The 20198-nt window shown below is 47.8% G+C and overlaps 2 protein-coding genes across 3 annotated transcripts; both read left to right on the top strand.

The window, feature by feature from the left end:
- The first annotated feature begins 63 nt into the window (after positions 1-63).
- LOC120450876 (adenomatous polyposis coli protein) lies at positions 64-12567 on the top strand. The gene is made up of 4 exons (XM_039634103.1): positions 64-269; positions 4034-7971; positions 8193-8331; positions 8392-12567. Exons 2-4 carry the CDS (start codon positions 4112-4114, stop codon positions 11659-11661), a joined length of 7269 nt encoding a protein of 2422 aa, XP_039490037.1. The 5' UTR covers positions 64-269; positions 4034-4111; the 3' UTR covers positions 11662-12567.
- Positions 12568-12977: 410 nt separating this feature from the next.
- On the top strand, positions 12978-19762 carry LOC120451151 (neural Wiskott-Aldrich syndrome protein). Of its 2 annotated transcripts, none has more exons than XM_039634578.2 (7): positions 12978-13200; positions 14273-14448; positions 17833-18060; positions 18123-18761; positions 18829-18993; positions 19056-19244; positions 19302-19762. In XM_039634578.2, exons 2-7 carry the CDS (start codon positions 14332-14334, stop codon positions 19551-19553), a joined length of 1590 nt encoding a protein of 529 aa, XP_039490512.1. In that variant the 5' UTR covers positions 12978-13200; positions 14273-14331; the 3' UTR covers positions 19554-19762. The 2 variants fall into 2 exon arrangements, with proteins under 2 accessions (XP_039490512.1, XP_039490513.1); XM_039634579.2 differs by lacking the exon at positions 12978-13200 and adding an exon at positions 13751-13846.
- Positions 19763-20198: the final 436 nt, after the last annotated feature.

A 20198-nucleotide genomic window follows, 5' to 3' on the forward strand; every position in this document is an offset into this window, starting at 1 on the left:
AAATATCGCTCCCATCTCCCATCTCAAGTAGCTCGTTTTTGTTGGTTTTTCGAATTTCCGATATAACAGTCACACTGCTCGCCGCGGTTGGTCGCAATTTCTTGTTGATAAGCGGACACGGAATTTCGGGCGCGTTTCGTATTTGTTTTGTCGCGAAATGAACCAAAAAGCCAAATAGTGGCAATATCTGTGGGCAAACAAGTGATAAAGCGGCAAATGTGTCATCTGGTGGGCGAGCAAGCTGCCGAGAAATTGTGTTTTTAGTCAAGGTACGCCAATCGGAGAATCTCTGGGTTCGTGTGTGTGTGGGAGTATAGTCGCTGGCTCTTCCAATTGGAATTGTTCTTTTTGGGCCTGACAATAAAACGCAGAATGTTTACTTAATTAATGTGCACCTTATATAGCTGGCGAATACAAATGCGCTTAGCTCAACTAAAAGTATGAGATACTTTTTATAGTTTCCTGTTCTCCTCCTGCCGATTCCTTTTACAGGAAAAATCAATAAAGGTCCCAATCAGAATGCGACTGCGCCCTAGTGTGGGTGTGCAAAGTGCGTGCCTGTGTGCGTGGTCTGTGAGTGCGTGTGTGTGAATGATTGCTCCTTTATCAGTTGGAAAACGCAGTGTGTTTCGCTGTTGTTGTTTTCGTTTTTGTTTTCCAACAGCTGCAAGTGATTGTGGCACGCCTAATTGATAACTATTTTCGAGCACTTCCACTCCACTTCACCTCAGCATAATTAATCACCGCATTAAGGAAAACACTAATAATAATATCGGCACGCTCGATTGTCTTACATGCCCACAAAACATTGGAGAAAAGGAAAACACAATTCCACACTGCATGCGCTCGTATTTAGTTTCCCTTTTACTTTTCTACAATTTACATAATCATCATCTCGCGGCGGCAAAGACACAAAACAACCGGGCAGCAAAACAAAAGTGCCGCTCATTAAACCAACTCATAAATGCACACACAGAAATCAGAAGTGCTTTTGCACATAATGTACATATGTTTGTAGTTAGTATGTATGTAGTTTCATTATTTAATGTTTTTGCGTAAATTTCCCTGTGTTTGATGGCGCTCGGTTCCATCATCATCGTCGCTTCTTCTTCCCCCGCAAGACTTCAATTCTTCTTTCTTTGATAATTCTGCCGCGAATATTTCGTATGCAAAATGTGTGCCAGGCCAAAAAACCGCACAGTGGGTGGGATCGCGAGATTGGTTAGCAAAATCGGTGAAGCTAATCACTGGCTAAATATCTTAGTATAATATAATATAAGATTTTATTTGTGCTATTTCCTGCGAATTCTATCATGGCTTAATTGCACTTTTCTACGCATTTTTAGGGGAGGGTGTGACGAAAACTACCCTGCAAATCAAGAATGAGATAAAATCTTCCCAAAAATACTTCCCTCTTTCAAATACTTTAACCTACATACATAGTATGCATTTTATCACCACAAATTACACTTTCCAAAAAAGGTAATCACATGTCGGTTTAAAATCACTTTTAAGACCTTACCCTCTATAAGGTGATGAAGCCTAATCTTTTAAAATCCAAATCTGTTTGCAATTTATAGCTGCTTCATTTAAATGCAGAATACCATAAATGGAATTGTTGATTCACATATTGATTTGATTATGCAAATGTTTGGATATAGATCATCAAATAAACTCTTTTTGATTGGTTTACACCTATCAGTTTAATTAGAAGTAAAATGCTAAGTAAGAGCCTAGTAAATACGAGCTCATATGATTCAAGCAATAAGTCACATTTGTTTTTAATACTCTTTATCTCTGCAAGACGTTTTAACTGGGTGACTAGAAAATAGCAGTCTGATTCACTCTCTATCCACTAAAATATATCAGTTTAGTTTCCAAACTCAGTTGACTCGAATCGTTTTGTGTCGAATTGTGTCCATTGTGCGAGGGCTGATTCCCTTGTGCGACTCGCTGGCCGGTTAATGACACGAGGAGTCGTCTCTGGGGAACCGGCTAAGTACTGAGCTCTTGGCTAGACAAGTGACGCATATTCCCGCATTCCTTGTGGTACTAAAAGTATCTATATACATGGTATGTAGCGCTCATTTGTCTAATTCGCTGATCGCAGATCGTTGATTCATCGAATTGCTCTGCTCGTCTTTCGAATTCTTGCCCTCGAGAGCACATAGATATTGTGACTCTTGCTAAATGTTAATCGGTGGTGCCTTATCAAGGCACTGATAGTGCTGGCCTACCATATTTATTATATATTTCGTGTAAAGGCCTGGGCAAACAATCGATCGGCGATGATGAACGATGGCCACTGTTGTCCAGTTCAGTTGAGTGCGGCATTCCAATCGAGCGGCTTGGATGGATGCATTTCCGCTGTTACACAAGCGATTTGCATTTCACAGCCACTCAAATTGCGGTTACCACTTTTCGTTCGCTGGCTGTTTTCGCTCTTTACGCTGGTCGCAATTAAAATTTGATTAATTTGCCAATTGGAGCTTGAACAAGACGACTTGTGCGGACCGAGAACTGGTACACGACCCGGGTCATTCCCATTCCCATTCCCAATTCCAGTCCCAATTCACTTGAAGTCTTGAATTGGATTGGGTACACAGTGGAAAAATGCTTGCAAGTACAAGATGCATATCGGGATCTTAAATCGTTTGTTATATTCTAGTTAAATTCATAGTAAAGGTGTCTAGAAGCATGCAGTTAATCAAGAAAAAGGCATTCTTGCATACTTTTGAATACTTTAATAGTTAATTTCAGAACCCGAAACTTTTCTTTGACCCTTGATTAATAACGTTGCGTTTATTTCTCCCTGTGTACATACATATTTATGCACATCTGTCCGTCCACGCTCAATTTTACGCTACAATAACAACTGCAAAAAAGAAGTGCAGCACCAAATTGCATTTGCACATAATTCAACGGTAGCTCAAATGAGAAATATGTCTTGTGCTTATGGAGTGTGTGTAGCAACAACAACTAGAGTCGGGGCAATATAATATATCTGCTGCAAACGCATCTGTATCTTTCTTCATGCACTGGAAATTCCGCAGAGGCGACGCCGTGTGCCGCTAACTTTCTAAAAGATGCAGCGCCAGCTAATCATGATAATGACTTAGCTGCTCATTTGCTATTGTGGCTGCCGCCACCTGAAAGTTGCCTGATGATTAAGTTACAGATACAGCGATATAGCGATAGAGCAGACAATCTACAGAACCTGCCACAATAGACGAATTCTTTTGGGTGACTACAGCATCTATGCATCTGCTTAGAAAGTCGATCCTAACAAGTAACCTTACAGATAGGGGTCGGCCAATTAAAAAGTGAAAAGCGATTAAATTGGTTTCCCATTAAGATCAATTGTTGGATGAATGTAATTTATTTCGATTTCATGTCTTACATAATGTCGTTTAACAAGAAAAATTGCCAAAACTGGGAATTTGAAGCTTTGGATCATTCCCTTAAATTTTGCACAATGACTTCACCTGTTTGAGATAGCATTTATCTTGGCTGGATTTTCATATCATAAAGCTGACATACATAGTTTCCATCGATCATAAACCGAGTCATATGCTCTTGATGAGTTAAGTGTAGGCGCTAAACTGACGACTGCCTTTAGCTTCCCATGCTTAACTTATTAGTTAAACTTCCCTCACTCAATTAAACTATAGTTAAGTCTAGCTTCAAGGTGCAACAATGTTAAATACACCATCAGATACATATAATTTCGAGGCTCACCCCATATTTTGCTACATCTTTCCTTTGATCACCTTGTATAGTCAATACTTTTGCATTTCTGAGCGCTGCCCACACCTGATATTTGATATATGCATCCATGCAGCTAGCTGACTCGTCTCTGTTTGGGTTTCGCCCATCGGATTACTACAGGGATTGGCGGATTGGCGGGCAGAGTGGTGGTGGTGCGTCTATAATTAGCCCACGCCCTGGTCCGGCACTAAATTTATAGCAATCTACAGTCTCAATTGTGCCCGCACTCACTGCGTTCTTCCTTTCCTATCTGCTTCCCTTGCAGGCCATGGAGCATTGACTAGGACCACTGACATCCTGAATCCCCAGCCCCCGAACCCCGATACCCGATCCCCGCCAGACCATGCTGGAGCCAACGCTGACGCCCGATCTGGAGGAGGGCATCGCCGGGCTCAGTTTGGAGGATGTGGACGTGGACTCGGTGCCGGAGCGTAAGCCGCACTTCCTCGACTACGACGCAGTGCCGCCGCCAGACTATGAAGACGGCTTTGGGGCCAGTTCCGGGGAGCAGCTGAAGATGGACAAGAAGTACGAGCGGGATGGCGAGGTGAGCGACTACGAACTGGCCGCCAGTGGCTATACGAAGAAGGAGTTCACACAGGACGACAACACGCTGCACTTCACCCAGAGCGCCGTGGGACTGGGATCAGGTGCCGTTGGTAAAAAGCCGACAGCCAAGCATTTTCTGGACGAGAACCCCATACCGCCCGACTACATGTTGGCCCAGGAGCTGCGCGAGATGAGGGAACATCGCAGCCTGGACAGAAACTTCGAGCGACAGTCGGCGCAGCAGCAGCAGCTGGACGAACTGCCTCCGAGGAATGGAGGCGGCTCCCCGGCCAGCGCAGGTCGTCCGTCGCGCAGCAAGGAACCATCGTACACGCTCTCCCGTTTTCTGGACGGGGATTCACCTGCTCCTGCTCCAAGACTGCCCAAGGGAGCTGCCTGGACGACCAGTTTCGATGAGCGGTACACCTCGTCGGCAGTGGAAGCCACATTGGGATCTAAGGTGGAGTGTGTTTACTCACTGCTCTCCATGTTGGGTTCAAATGATCCCCTCGAAATGGCAAAAAAGTTCTTGGAGCTCTCGGGAAATGCTCAAAGTTGCGCAACTCTAAGACGCTCTGGTTGCATGCCGCTCCTGGTGCAGATGATGCACGCACCGGACAACGACCAGGAGGTGCGGAAGTGTGCTGGACAGGCGCTGCACAATGTGGTGCACAGCCATCCGGACGAGAAGGCTGGCAGGAGGGAGGCCAAGGTTCTCCGACTGCTTGACCAGATCGTCGACTATTGCTCCTTCCTGAAGACGCTGCTCCAGAGTGGCGGCGAGGCCATTGCCGATGACTCCGACCGCCATCCATTGGCCGCCATCTCATCGCTGATGAAGGTCAGCTTCGATGAGGAGCACCGCCATGCCATGTGCGAGTTGGGGGCGTTGCACGCGATCCCCAACCTGGTGCACTTGGATCACGCCGTACACGGACCCAAGCCGGAGGATCAGTGCTGCAACTCTCTGCGGAGATACGCCTTGATGGCACTGACCAATCTGACCTTTGGGGATGAGAACAACAAGGCTCTGCTGTGCGGACAAAAGCAATTTATGGAGGCCCTGGTGGCCCAATTGGACTCGGCACCGGACGACCTGCTCCAGGTGACGGCCAGCGTGCTGCGCAATCTCTCCTGGCGAGCGGACAGCAACATGAAGGCGGTGCTGAATGAGATTGGAACGGTGACAGCGCTGGCCCTGGCGGCCATGCGGAATAGGAGTGAGAACACCCTGAAGGCCATACTCTCGGCCCTGTGGAATCTCTCGGCGCACTGCAGCACCAACAAGGCCGAGTTCTGTGCCGTGGACGGAGCCTTGGCATTCCTGGTTGGAATGCTGAGCTACGAGGGTCCAAGCAAAACACTTAAGATCATTGAGAATGCGGGAGGAATCCTGCGGAACGTGTCCAGCCACATTGCTGTATGTGAACCGTATCGGCAGATCCTGCGCCAACACAACTGTCTGGCCATTCTGCTGCAGCAACTGAAGTCCGAAAGCCTCACGGTGGTCAGCAACTCCTGCGGAACCCTATGGAACCTTTCAGCTCGCTCTGCCGAGGATCAGAAGTTCCTGTGGGACAATGGAGCGGTGCCCATGCTGCGTTCCTTGATCCACTCCAAACACGCCATGATCTCAGAGGGCAGCTCGTCGGCCTTGAAGAACCTATTGAACTTCCGACCTGCTGTCCAAAATCATCACCAGCTGGATCCCATTGCCCGCTCCATGGGCCTCAAAGCATTGCCCACTCTGGAGGCACGCAAAGCCAAGGCACTGCAGCAGGAGCTGGGTGAGCGCCACACGGCGGAGACGTGCGACAACTTGGACACGGGCGGTAAATTGGCCAAGGAACGCGCATCTAGTTCATCCAGACGTCATCCTTCTGCGCCACGCTTAACTCGTTCGGCAATGCTAACGAAGAGCGAGAGCAGGGACTCTGTTTACTCGGCCAAATCCGATTGCGCTTACGATCATCTAATTCGCTCCGCCTCTGCTTCAGATGCACATCGAAAAGTGAAGCCCAAGATGACGGACTTCGATCTGGAAATGGAGCAGGACACAGAGGCAACCGAGGAACAGCCCATTGACTACTCGGTGAAGTACAGCGAGAATGCCACCAAGACCTCAACATATCAGGAAACGGACCTGGATCAGCCCACGGACTTTAGCCTGCGCTATGCGGAGAACCAGATCGAATCCGACCTGGACATATCAGGACCAGCAGGCGCCCCAAAGAGTACCATCACTCCTCCTGCTGAAACAGTTCCCGTGAAATCCGAGGGCCAGGAAATAATGATGATCCTAGACGACAGTGTGAAGTGCTACCAGACGGAGGATACCCCTTATGTTATTTCCAATGCGGCTTCCGTCACAGATTTACGAGTCGCTGCCAAAGCGGATGCGGAAGTCAAGCCAGAGGCACGCGAGGTTGCTTCCAAGGAGGGAGCTCCCAAAAAGCTGCCCAAGCTATCGCAGTGTGGATCCGGTTCGTACACTCCAGAGAAGCCCATCAACTACTGCGAGGAGGGAACTCCTGGTTACTTCAGTCGCTACGATTCCCTGAGCAGCTTGGATGAATCCGGAAAGGCCAACCAGGCTGCCGTAGGAACTGATGCGGAGAGCAAACCCAAATTAGAGAAGCAGGAGGAACAGGATTCCCAGCCAGCAGAGCAAGTCCTGGTCAAACCTCCCACCCAGGCCAACTCGGCACTGGAAACCCCATTAATGTTCTCGCGACGTAGCTCCATGGATTCCCTGGTCCACGATCCGGATGTTGATGTGGCCAACTGCGATGACAAGAGCTCGGTGGTGAGTGACTTCAGTCGCTTGGCCAGTGGGGTAATATCCCCATCCGAGATCCCAGACTCCCCCACACAAAGTATGCCTCAATCTCCACGGCGAAATAGTGCCGCTGGTTCCGGGCAGAATGTGGATTCTCCACCAGTTGTAATCCCGGCCAGCATGCAACCACTTCGCAGCGTTTTTGAGGACGACCTGAGCAGCTTCAATGTGGAGCATACACCTGCTCAGTTCTCCACGGCCACCAGCTTGAGCAATCTGAGCATAGTGGATGATGAAAAGGCACCAGCCAGTGTGGTCGAGGAAGACAACGAAGATGAGCTCCTTTTGGCCAACTGCATTAACATGGGAATGCAGCGGAAGCCAGCTGATGCTGTGAAATCCACAGTTGTGAACTCGGAAGTGGACGTGGCTGAGGAGACCATTCGTAGCTACTGCACCGAGGATACTCCAGCATTGCTCTCCAAAGTAGCAAGTAACACAAACCTATCGGCCATCTCCATGAGCTCCAACGATCCCAAGGAAGCCGCGACTGGTCAGGCACAGATATACACACATCAGCTATCCGACGATGTATCTTCGAACGCATCGGACAGCGGTGGAGCAGCTGGTCATCTGCTGCAGCAGTGCATCCGCGATGGCATGAAGAAACCCCTAGCTGAACCCACTCCAGATCCCATAGCCATGCTTCGACGTGGCGGAAACCAATTGCCAGGCTACCTGCCCTCCGCCGATGAAATGAACAAGTTTTTGGTGGAGGACAGTCCCTGCAACTTCTCGGTGGTCTCTGGTCTATCCAATCTCACCGTGGGATCCAGTCTGGTCGGCCCAGCCGTGCAACTCAAGGAGACTGTTCCGTGAGTAGTAATCACGTTTAAACTATATGGCCAAGTAGGCTTTGCTTAATGAGTATTTAATTACTATTAAAATTGATATCAATATCAAATGATCCATAGCATTACTATGATAATTGCTATTGCATGAAAATGTTTTGCTTTAATATTAATTGGTGGTTCAAGTTAGCAAAGCTTATCTGAATTAACGAGAAACTATATTTAATCAATCCATTTCCCATTAGATCCAGTGTGGATCAGAATCCTGGAATGAAGCCGAAGTCCAGCAAACAGGAGCAAGTCCGAAGACCACCGCATTGGCAAGATGATTCGCTGAGTTCTCTATCCATTGACTCGGAGGATGACACCAACTTACTGAGTCAGGTGAGCGGTAAAAGAATCACCAAATCAACCATATATCAAAAAATTTGTTTATCTTTTTAGGCTATTGCCGCTGGTTGCAATAGACCGAAATCGAATCTTGGCTTCAGCTCGAACGGCAAGCGCTCCAGCTCGCTAAACTCCTCGCAGCCCATAGCCATCAATGCGGCCACCTCGGCCAGCTCCCTGAATTCGGCGATGACAGTCCGCAAGAGCCAGCAGCAGGAGTCGTACAGTTCTGTGGACTCCAGCGACTCCAACGACAACCAGTCCAAGTCGCTCTTCGAGCTGTGCATCCTCAAGGGCATGTACAAGTCGAAGGAACCGGGCGCCCGGGCCCAGCAAATGCATGAGCAACCCATAGTGGGTTCATCCTCCGCCCAGTCGAATCCCAATCTCAAGCAGTTCGATTCGCTGCCGGTGCAGCTGCCATCCAGTGGTCAGGTCAAGCGGCAGCGCCATCATCATCATCACCATCATCATAGGGAGCGAGAGCGAGAACGCAAGGACGAAAAGTTGCTGCAGGAGTGCATCAATACGGGCATCTCGAAGAAGATCAACGCCGTGCCAAAAAACGTCCTGGCTACGTCTGCGGCTGCATTGGAACCGTGTCACCCAATGGCAGCTACTACATCAGCAAGTGCCCTCAGCACAGCAGCTCCAGACGTAGAGCAGAAAGCGCACGCCACCAGCTCACCCAATCCGCAGCAGCAGTCGTCCACGCAACCGAGCAGCCCCATCCTCCCGAATCCTATCGACGCCATCGCCACCGTCACCGACACAGCAAGAAGTCCAGCAGCTCCAGATCAAGGGAGCGGGAACGCGAGTCAGAACGGTCACGAGACCGCTACTGGGTCTAAGGACTTGGACTCGGAAGATCGTTCCAGCGATGAATCAAATCAGTCCTTCATCATGGAGACCATGGTCAGGTTGGACAGTGCTCCCAATGAAACGTGCATCTCCGGTGCAAGCGAGAAGCACAAGGATCCCGACCTGATGCTAAAGTCTGTGGAGAGACTGACCATGGAGTTTGTTACCTCGGCGGAGCAGCTGCGCAGCAGCAGCCACAACCACAGCGGAAGCAACAGCCACAAGAACGCCAGCAGTAACAACACCTGGAATGAGAGCACCTGTCCCAATGATGTCAGTTTTCCCAGCGTAAGTCAAACGGCTCCTGTTCTGGCCTCCCTAAGCTTGGATGAAGACGCCACGGAGGCGAGATCTCTGCATGAGTTTGTAGAGATTACACCCACGAATGAACAGCAACCAGCATCGCTTGAAGGCGAAACAGATACCCTGGTTAATGGTCATGCCGACAGCTACTCAGGATCATCGGGGGGTCTTAACTTTCAATTGGGTGGTCAAGTGCAGAATGCTGGCGTCAGACTGGAGCCGCAAAGACTGCTATTCAATGGAACGAGTGCCTCCATTATGACCAACTCGACAATGATTGCGTTTGAGGCGCGAGCTCTGGCCGAAAATCTACTCCAGCCCGCTGCCACTGACGATGACAACACGGAGATGACCTTCAGCTTGAACAGTTTGGATCTGGACAACGTACGTCCGCCGTCGGGAATGGAATCGCTGAACAGCTGCTACCAGGACCACTCCCAGCCGAGTTCCCTGCGCCAGCCGCTGCCCAGCAAGAGTCCCAGGTTTGCGCGGAAAATGTTTCCGGCCAATTTGGTAGCCCGACGAGCCCTGGGCCACTTGGCTGGCAGTGCGGAGAGCGTGAACTCCAGCTGCAACCTGCTGGACAACATCAAGCCTCCGTCGCTGATGGACGAACTGCTGGACTCCATGATCAGTGTCGACAGCATTCAGTCGGAGGTGGCCGATGGCGAGCAGGACTGCAGCATGGCCACCACCATTTCAGTGTCCAACTATGAGACGGCTGCTTGTGATGATCAGACCATGACCGTGCTCCAAAGCTGTTTCGACGAAGATGAGGACGCCACAATGAATGACTACAGCTCGGCCGAGTCCACACCCAAGCACGGCTCTACTCCATCGCCCAATCGCCGATCCCTCACCCCGAAAGACAAGCGCCGTCTCACGAAGGATCGCTACAAGACCTACACCATAGCCACCAGCTGCGAGATGGACGCACCAGAAGTCAATGAAACTCTGCAGATAGAAATTGTGGAAACTGCTGTTCCTGTGGCCACACCCTCACCACCGCGCCCAAACGGAAGGAGAAGGGGCAGTGCGGAGCGGTACAAGACCCAGCTGATTGAGTGTCCGCTGGCTTTGATACAACCCCAACCCGATGATTGCCCAAGCGAAGAGCTCTCATCCATTCGAGCAATGATGCAGCAGTTTACTTTCATCACGGACATAAACATTGGGCAGAGTCAGGAGACTTGCGAGACTACTGATCCTCCAGAAGAGGCGGGGGAATCCCCGGAGTGCGATCAGAACTCAGAGACGGAGTCGTGCGACGGTCAGGAACCGGCGCAGCTGCCTCCTCCTCCGGCAATTGTGGAACTTAAAACACCTATCGTCAAGCCCACAACTTTGGAGCCCGCCACGGCCGTAAAACTGGTGCGAGGTCGCAAGAAACCAGCATACGTCTCACCCTACAGCATGCAGAGTCAACGGAATAGTAACAATGCCGCCCCGTCCAAGAAGAAAACCCTATCTCCAACAATTGCCAAACGCAGTCTGGTGGCCGGCGGGTCAGGAGTTCGGCTACCAGCCAAAAAGAAGCCAACGCCGCCACCCGAGCCCGCTCCCGCTCCCGCTCGCTTGGAGCGCCAGGGAACCTTTGTCAAGGACGAGCCAACGAACTCCAATGTTCAAGTGCCCGTTGTGGAGACGAAACCAGCTCAAACCAGTCCCACGCACCGCGCCTCAAAGCTGCCCACGAAGAAGGGCACGGCCAGCGGTGGCTCACCATCCAAAGCTGGCTCTCCCAAGAGGATTCCCTTGGCGCCGGTCCGCCGTATGACGCCGCAGAGGGCAAACACCAGTCTGCGATTAGCCGCAGGCAAATCCCCCGCTGCCTCGCGTGTGGTTTCCGCTCGGGTGTCGTCCACCACGCCACCATCACGCAGCAATTCCAACCTGAATGGAAACAGTGCAGCCGCAGCAGCTGCGGCCAAGATCAACCAGGCCCAAAGCCGCATAGCCAACATCTGGAAGAGAGTGGACGAGGCCAAAACGAAGCAATCGTCATCCAACCTGAGGACGCAGAAAACCAAATCTTCCAACATGCTCAACGGAAATGGCAACGGAAAGCCGACGCTCCTGCGTAGCTCCACGTTTGACAATACCCCCAGCACCGCTGGAGGAGTCAAGTCCAAGCTGCCAGTTGTGGGCGCGCGAAAATAGATGGTTAATTTTGCCAGGATAGCATCGATCACAAATTAGCCAAGTTAAAGCGAAAAATGAGGAGTGAGGAGTGGAGACTGTAAGAGGAACAGGACTGTATTTGTCAAGCATTTTTTAGGAACGGAACACGCACAGGTCCACATCCACAAGCAGAGCTAGAGTCAGAGTTAAAATCAAAGAGTGTTTAGGATAGGAGTCAATATACAATATGTAATCAATATTCAACTCTCCTTTTACTTTTTACATATACATACATGTATGTACGTAGACCCTAAAACTTTGTAAGCAACCAGTTTAGCATAGAGTTAGCGCAAACTCCTAGTAACTTCAACTAATCCAAATCACAGTCAGAGAAGGAGGCCCTATGCTCCCGATCGTGTGTAGCCAAATGTATTGCATATATATACACTAGATCAGGCCTTTCAACATGTGTACAACTCCCCAATATATACAAAATGTATACTGGCATATATATAAATGCTATATATTCGATTTGTCGCATTAATTAGGAAAGGTTTACCAAGTCTAATATGTGTTCTGATTTAAATTATACACTTAGTTAGAAGAGTTGTCCTCCGACTGGGCAGCTACTGAAATCAATTACAATCGTATAGTTGCACATCTGTATTGAGAATATATTCTAAGTTTAAAATATGCCCCTGGCTTCCTTATGCAAACACCAAATATCTGAAGAGAGAAGAAAAATCACATTTTTAGTCACTGCTTTTTAAGTATTCTTTTACATAATTTAGCAACTTAAGGGTAACCGTTTTAGGAAACAGCTTATGCATTAAGCCCATCATTTGCAACTTAATTTTTACCGATTTAATGCGATTAACCATTTTTAATATGAATAAATCGAAATATGCTTTTTGTCAGCAAGAAATAAAACCAATGTGAAATTTACTCGATTCTTATTTTTAACAAAATAAAACATATTTTGAAAGCCAAATGGACAAATATTAATTTTTATTTCAATATTTTAGTTATTTTTTTTAGGGACATAAAATGCTGTAATTCAAATTTAACGGAAATCATAATGTCAATGCTAAAATATATCCTCTTTCAAGGCCACCTAGGATTAGGATTGCGGATCGCACAATACGTTTTGCCGCTGCATATAAAGTTCAGATATATTTTAACTTATGGATTAAATATATGAACTTAAATTCAAGTGGAAACATAAATTATATCAAGCTTTAAGGCGGAACTAGTGATGGGCAATATTGTTAAGTCTCGAGCATGGTCTGAACAGGGCCTTGGCAGAGCTAGCTGCATTTTTTAGGGAATTATCGAATAGATACGAATTATGGCCTATCGCTTGGTGCGGCTGGTCACACTCGCGAGCAAATGAATTGAATTGAAAAAAAATAAATGAATAAACAAACTAGCAGTGCGTCCGCGAACAGGCGATTTAACACCCCGGAGGACCACTCGTTTTCAACATCATGCACTCGATGACGCGGACGCGCGCATAGTAGAGCCTCCCGTTAAGGAACCCGGAGTCCGCAAGGCTACAGAGACTACACAGATTTTGTGGTGTGTTGTGTTGTGTGTGGGAAAAATGAACGAAAGAGTGAAGAGCAGTGCACGAAAATAAACGCAAAAAATCAATGGGCGACCCCCCCAGCAGAGCAGCGCTCACGGGAAATCTGAGACCTTGAGCTGGGGGCGAGTCCCATCATCCAAAACCCAACCCAAACCATGGACAAACTCCCAATCCGCAGCAGCGTCTGTCTATTTACATTTGCATTTTCACCCCACCTGGCGCGACGGTGGACAGGTGTTGTCACAAATCTTGGAGCTGAACGGTGTGGCGCACAGTGGGGTGGAGTGGCAAATGGCAAGGGCGAAATGTTGAGTAACCCAGACCACTGTGCATGTATCACACATAGATACATGCGCACACCTAATCAGTGCTTTTCGCCAAAGATAAGGGCTCTTTTCGAAGAGTTTCAGAGTTTCTGCCTCTTGCCCACATTCAAACGCAGCTGGCTGACTGTTGCTGCTTCTGTTTCTGATTCCAATTCCGATTTCCGACTCTCGAGCACCGTGACTCAGCCCAGGCGATCCGCTCGCAGCCCCAACGACACCATAACCAGCTACATCGTCATAGCCAGCGCAGGTCTCGGTCGCTCTCGCTCGCGCTCTTGGCCGTAATTCGGGCTAAAACCCATTCGAAACCGTAAAGACGATATTATCCATCGAATTAGCAGTCTGAAAACCATAATTCTTCGATCCCAAATCGGGTTACTTGTTGCTCAAACTTTCTGTGGATTGGAGTTTTTACAAGCTGTACACTGTACAAAACAAGACAACCTATTGAGTGTAGCTAACTTTGTATATTCCCTAGCGTAAACTGCAATAATTCGATTGAAAAGCGCCTGACCCATTTAATATAATACATTCTGAACTCAAACTTCTCAATCCCAAACTCTTGTTCACCCTATCGAGGCTCAACTGTAGCTCCGAGTGCCTGTATTGTAATGAACTTTTTATTTTTTCGGGCTCCCCTGCGTATTGTGTTATTAAATTAATACATTTAGCTTTTGTTCATTTGCGTATTGTTTTCGCCACACAATAAAATGCGTGTTGTGTCCGTATTGTGCAGGGAAACCAGCCCAGATCCCCAGATCCAGCTCCAGACCCAGATCAAACGACTCCGGCCAGATGAGCAGCGGAATGAGGTCGCAGGACGGTCCGCGGGCGAAGGTCAATGCCGCCAGCACGCTGCTCACCCAGGAGGAGAATGAGGCCGTCTTCAGGCTGCTGGGCAAGAAGTGCCAGGTGAGTTGTGATTGTGACTGATGATGCATAATGCCCCGTCCGGGTGATTAATAATTAGGCAATGACATGGTTTGTGTTCCTCCTCCACCTCCTCCGCCTTCGCCGAGCAAATCCCACAGCTTGATGAAGCACTTCCTGCGGCTCAAGTGTCGCCCATCGTGTGCGAATTTCGCTCGACGCTTCGCAGAAGCATAATAGTAACCCTATATCATAAAAATCATCGGTCGGTGGGCAGCTGTCTGGCATATTTACCAAATTTCACTTGCACACTGCCCAACATAGCCAAATGGTTACTTTGCCCATTTAAAGCTGGGAACGGAAGCTAGAAACTGAAAACCATTTGGGTTCTATACATGTCGAGCCCAAAATAGTTAGTTGGTCAACTATAAAACTTTCATTGGAGTTTATAAATAAACATATGCATATTATTAGCTTTGGTTTTAGTTGAAACCGACATTATTCAGCTGAAACGTTGGATTGAGTCAGTGCAGATAACCATTTAGATTAATGTTCGCATTGCTAAGTAGAAAATTAAAAAACAAATGATGAATCATTGTAACAGAGCTGTTCTATGGCGCCTATACATAGATTACAATTTATTGGGCACTATTCTCGTGTTTAATGTTTTAACAAAATTAGGTGTGACAGAAACTAGAATGTTTATATGATGATTATAAAGAATATTTATTAAGGTGAAAAGTAGAGTGCGAGTGTGCTGGCCAGTGTTACTAGAGCAATTTGTTAGAATTTGTTAGCATTACTAATATTTACCCAGCATTTCTTAGTGCCTCTATCAGCAAACGACTTGAGCCGGCATTGATATCCCACAAGCGCAGTTGTTTGCACTTCTTGATTAGTTTTTTATTTCCTACGCTATTCCTCTATAGTAAAGGAGTGCCAATGCCGATTTTGGTGCAAAATGAAAGAGAAACCATTAGCACCGGCCCATTGGGTTATTTGGTATTTGAGGCGAAATACAGGCGAACCGTATCTTATCAATCCGTCCGCCCGCCCGATGCGAATCACCGGCCAATGCCAAGTGCGATAAGAATGCCCTGAAATTGGAGTGGAAACTTGGAATGTGACCATTTAACAGCGGCCGTTATGCGGATAATTATGGTGTTTGTGTGTGCACAACATGGGAAAAATCGCTCATTTTGATTCGCAATTCACGCTTTGCTAATTCGCAACTTTCCATTGACAAAACAGTTTCCAAATGCATTTGAACTCTGCCAAAGCAATGCAACCAGTGGGCTGTTTAAGGTAGTTGGCCCCTCTTCATTCACGCATTACCAATCCATTTTTCATAATTATGGTCTCTGCTTTCGATTCACTGTAGCTACAAGTATTAGGCAATTCGATGAAAATGTTAAGGAATCTGTAAATTATGTCATTAATCCCAGACCTTTGCGTATGCCCTGCTTCCTGAGATAAAGAAAGGGATTAACTGGTGTTTTCAAGAGCAAGCCTTTGTTGCGCCTCGGAAAATATTCAATCAATCATCAAACCATATCTAGTTTTCACCGTATCGAATGCTGCCTGCCTTTGTGCGATATAGTGTCACATTCATCGTGTGATAACACACAAAGCTGCAGCTTAGCAAACCCGATGTTGTTATTGTGGTTTGGCAGTCGCGCTTGTCGCAACTCTTGCTCGCATTTATTTGTATACACTTATTTAACGCATTTTTCTGCACAGCCCGAACTTTCTAATTGATGTTTATGTTTGGCTTTTGTGCGCTTTAAATCCCAGCTCTTGCTCTCTGAATAATTAGCTGGCTTTGATTACTTTTTAAAGAATTTTAATAAACAAGCGAAGTAGCTGACTCACTTCTAGTATTTTTAAACATCTTTAAATAGCAATGACATTCTCTAAATACATTGCGAATTAAGTTAGTGGCTATAGATAGCTGGATAAATGCCTATTTATAAACTGACATAATAAAGTGACCACAGGGCGTATGCGCATTTTTACCGCTCGGCCCATTTGGGTTGATTTTTACCGCTAAGACCCCACCTCTCCCCCACTCCTTCAAGCCAATGGCTCGGTGGCAATGACCACTTTTTGCTGTCGGCTCTCGCTGGTTTTCCATCGATTTTAATGCTTTTCAAAAGAAACAACAGCTTGTACGTAGAAGGCAAGACATCATTTTTACAATGCTACTTATGTCCGCACAAAGTTGACGAGTAAATAAAAGAGCCAGAGCTAAGCATCAATAAAAATTCAAATGTGTTCACAATTTCGCACTTGCCAGCGATACAACTTGTGTGCTGTGCTGTGTGGGCTGGAAAGCATCCACATCCGAAGCTACATAAAATCCAGTGGCTCGTCAATGCCTCTTTCTCTTTTATTTGAGCCAAAGGTCAGCTGCAAACGTTTCTGCATGGCCATTGCCCATCCATCCATCTCTAATGTGCCCATTAATTGATAATGCTGGATTGCTGTTCGGCTGCAGTGTTACAATTGCCAGCACGTAACATTTTGGATCATCGCCCAGGGGCGGCAAGTTCAATCAATTAGCCACGATTCGGGTTGAGGGTCATGTTCTGGCCTCAGGCAAATGCCAAATGTTAGGGCCACAAGTCTCACTCTATCGTTTTCATAGGGCGTAAGAGATGCTGGTAATTCCTGTGTCCTTGTTGCGAAAATTCTCACAAAGTTTTCAATAAATATATAAGCGCTTGCCTTGACTTTTCTGCCGCCAGAGCATCATGCACATAATGGTTTTGGCAACTATTCTGATGCGGCAATTGAGTGGCAGTGCAGGATGCACTTATTCGAATGTCGCCACCATTTCCTGTCTGGGTCATAAACGTTGTCCTCCGTCACTCAAAGCTCACTAAGAACAATTTTCCAGAACTCAAGGGTACTATCTATACTTTCTCCTTAAAGAGAAACACAGTTTCCATTTTAAAGCAGTGGATGATACTTAATTTTTGCCTGTGCACATTATGGGTTTCCGTTGCACTGTGGCAAATATACGCACTGATCCGCGGAGAGTTGTCCACTAGACTAATGTCCACCGACTAGACATAGGCCCTCCATCAACCGGGGCTACGTGCTCCTCATGACAAGCGGCAAATCCCAGTTGCAGTTGCTGCAAGAGCTGGCCAGGCTAATCGGTATTCAAAAGAGTCAACACTCACTGGGGGCCATCGACTCGATGGCCAGAAACTAGCGAAACCGAAAGTCAGATGAGTTTTTCAGCTCGAGCGCGACAGTTCATTGAGTTCGTGGTCGTCGTATTGATAGTTGCATTCAAATGAGGCGCAAACTGAAGGTGTTGGAAGGCTTTTGTTCGCCCGTATTAGATAATCGCCCCGGGGCCTTTCTATCGATGGTCATAAATTTGTGTAACGCAATCTCTGCTTGCTCCACTTTCAGACACTCAACACCGCCGTGGTGCAGATCTACAAGACGGAGGGCAGTGCCCATGCCCACTGGAAGAAGCGGCACACCGGAGTGGTGTGCTTCGTCAAGGACAGCGCCATTCGGTCGTACTTCATGCGCGCCTACTGCCTGATCAAGAACGAGCTGATCTGGGAGCACGAGATTTACGATGGCATGGAGGTGGTCAAGTCGAGACCCTTCCTGCTCACCTTCGAGGGCAGTGTAAGTAATTTTATCGATCCTACTTTCGTTTTAGCATTTAACCTAATATTAAATCTTTTCAGGATGGTCATGTGGGACTAAACTTCGTCTCCGAGGAGGAGTGCGACTCGTTCTTCCGCATCGTGGACGCCACCATAGAGACGCGCAACCGCAAACGGCAAGAGAAGCGCAACCGGCAGAAAAGCCAGCAGGCGCCCAATGCTCCATTGCCTCAGGTGCAGCGAGAGCCGGCAAGACCACCACCCATGCAGGGTGGTATGTCAGCCACGGACGGCGTTCAGCTGAGGAACAATAAGATCAACTCGGTAACACTGACGCCTGCGCCAGCGCCAGCGCAGTCGAAGAATTTCCTGTCCAGCAGTTTTGGGCTGGGCAGCAATGCGAAGGACAAGAAGGACAAGCGCAAGGTGACCAAGGCGGACATCAGCCAGCCGACTAACTTTGTGCACATCAGCCATGTGGGCTGGGATGCGCAGAAGGGATTTGATCTGGCGGGCAACGAGAACGACGAAGTGCTGAACGAGTTCTTCGTCAAGGCGGGTGTCTCCGAAGTGGAGCTAAAGGATCGGGACACTCGCGCCTTCATCTACGACTTCATACAGAGCAACAATGTCCTGGCGTCGGTGAAGCAATACAGTGTGGAATCGCCAACGGAAACAACGCCTCCCATGCCGCCACCGGTGCCAACCCGACATCCCTCTGTAAGTTTTCATTTAGCCCTTTTATACATGCTGCTTCTCTAACCCTACATGCAATCTCTTAATTCAGAATGGCAACCAAAGAACTGCTCCTCCGCTGCCGCCGGCAAGACAACCACCGCCCGCAGTGCCCGTCACTGTGCCGGGCGCCACACGAGCTCCTCCACCACCAAGCAGACCACCACCCATTAGCACCGCTCCACCACCGCCACCAGTCAGTGCGCCCGTTGTAGCGGTAAGTCATCTGTGGCCGATTAAAATGGACAAGCAATAATTGGAATTGGAATTTTATTACAGCCGCCACCCCCACCACCGCCACCACCAGCAGCGGTGCCGCCACCACCGCCCCCGCCCATGCCAGTGGGAGAGATTCCCGTCATTACGACCACGCAAGCACCGACTCAAGCAGCCCGGCCAGCAGCTCCGGCGGCCCCAGATCCACGCAATGCTCTAATGGACGCCATACGCAAGGGAACCCAGCTGAAGGTAAGTGACCGCAAGTTTAATTGGTTTTTGCTCATTCGGTTGACTTAATCCAAACAGAAAGTGGACACGGCTGCTCTCAGCACTGGAAGTGGCGATTCTCGCAGCGATTTAATGAAGGATATACGTCAGGGCACTGTTTTAAAGCCAGCCAAGGAACGGGAGCTGGGCAGTCAGCGAGTCAGCGACAGCGGAGCAGGTACAGACGCCTTGGCCGATGCACTGCGTCGTGCGCTGGAGGCGCGTGGCAATGCCATCCACTCGGACGAGGACGAAACCGAGTCCTCGGACAACGAAGGGGAGTGGGACTAAGGGAACTACGGATGACACGATGCGATGGGGGCAGGCAGACACTATTCCAAATATAAGCAATAACTTAACTTGTGCTTTGGCATTTTGGTTTATCGTTAGATAAATCCCTGTAAATACTGTTAGTGAATTTTCATACCTCTTTAATTTAATTGTACGAGTTTAACAAAAACAAAATGTACTAAAGTATAACCACAAATTGAGAAATTTTATCAGCATTTGCCCGTTTTCGTTTGTTCCAATTCACATTTGCATATCCATAAAACTGCTCAATTAAATATGAAAAATACACATATATATGTGGGTGAATTTTGCAAACCCCGTTCAGACTACTGTGCCAAAAACTTGAGAACACCAAAATGTAAAAGGAGTTTGTGAAGAATTAGATTTTCACCTTTAAGCGAACTGAAAAAAAACTGTAAACTGAGCGATAGAAATTTATTATAGTGAATATATTTTATAAATCTACAACAAAAGGAAAGGATCAAACGAAAAGTAATCTGTGACTGCTATTAATAAAGCCACAGCCACAGCTGAGAATTATTCAAATACAATATTCAAACTAATAGATTTGCCCGCAATTAACCATAAACTAAATTTACAAGTTTGCTCAGTAATAATTCACTATTTGTTGAAATAATTATTAAC

The sequence above is a fragment of the Drosophila santomea genome, chromosome 3R (assembly GCF_016746245.2).
Source record: "Drosophila santomea strain STO CAGO 1482 chromosome 3R, Prin_Dsan_1.1, whole genome shotgun sequence".
NCBI lineage: Eukaryota > Metazoa > Arthropoda > Insecta > Diptera > Drosophilidae > Drosophila > Drosophila santomea.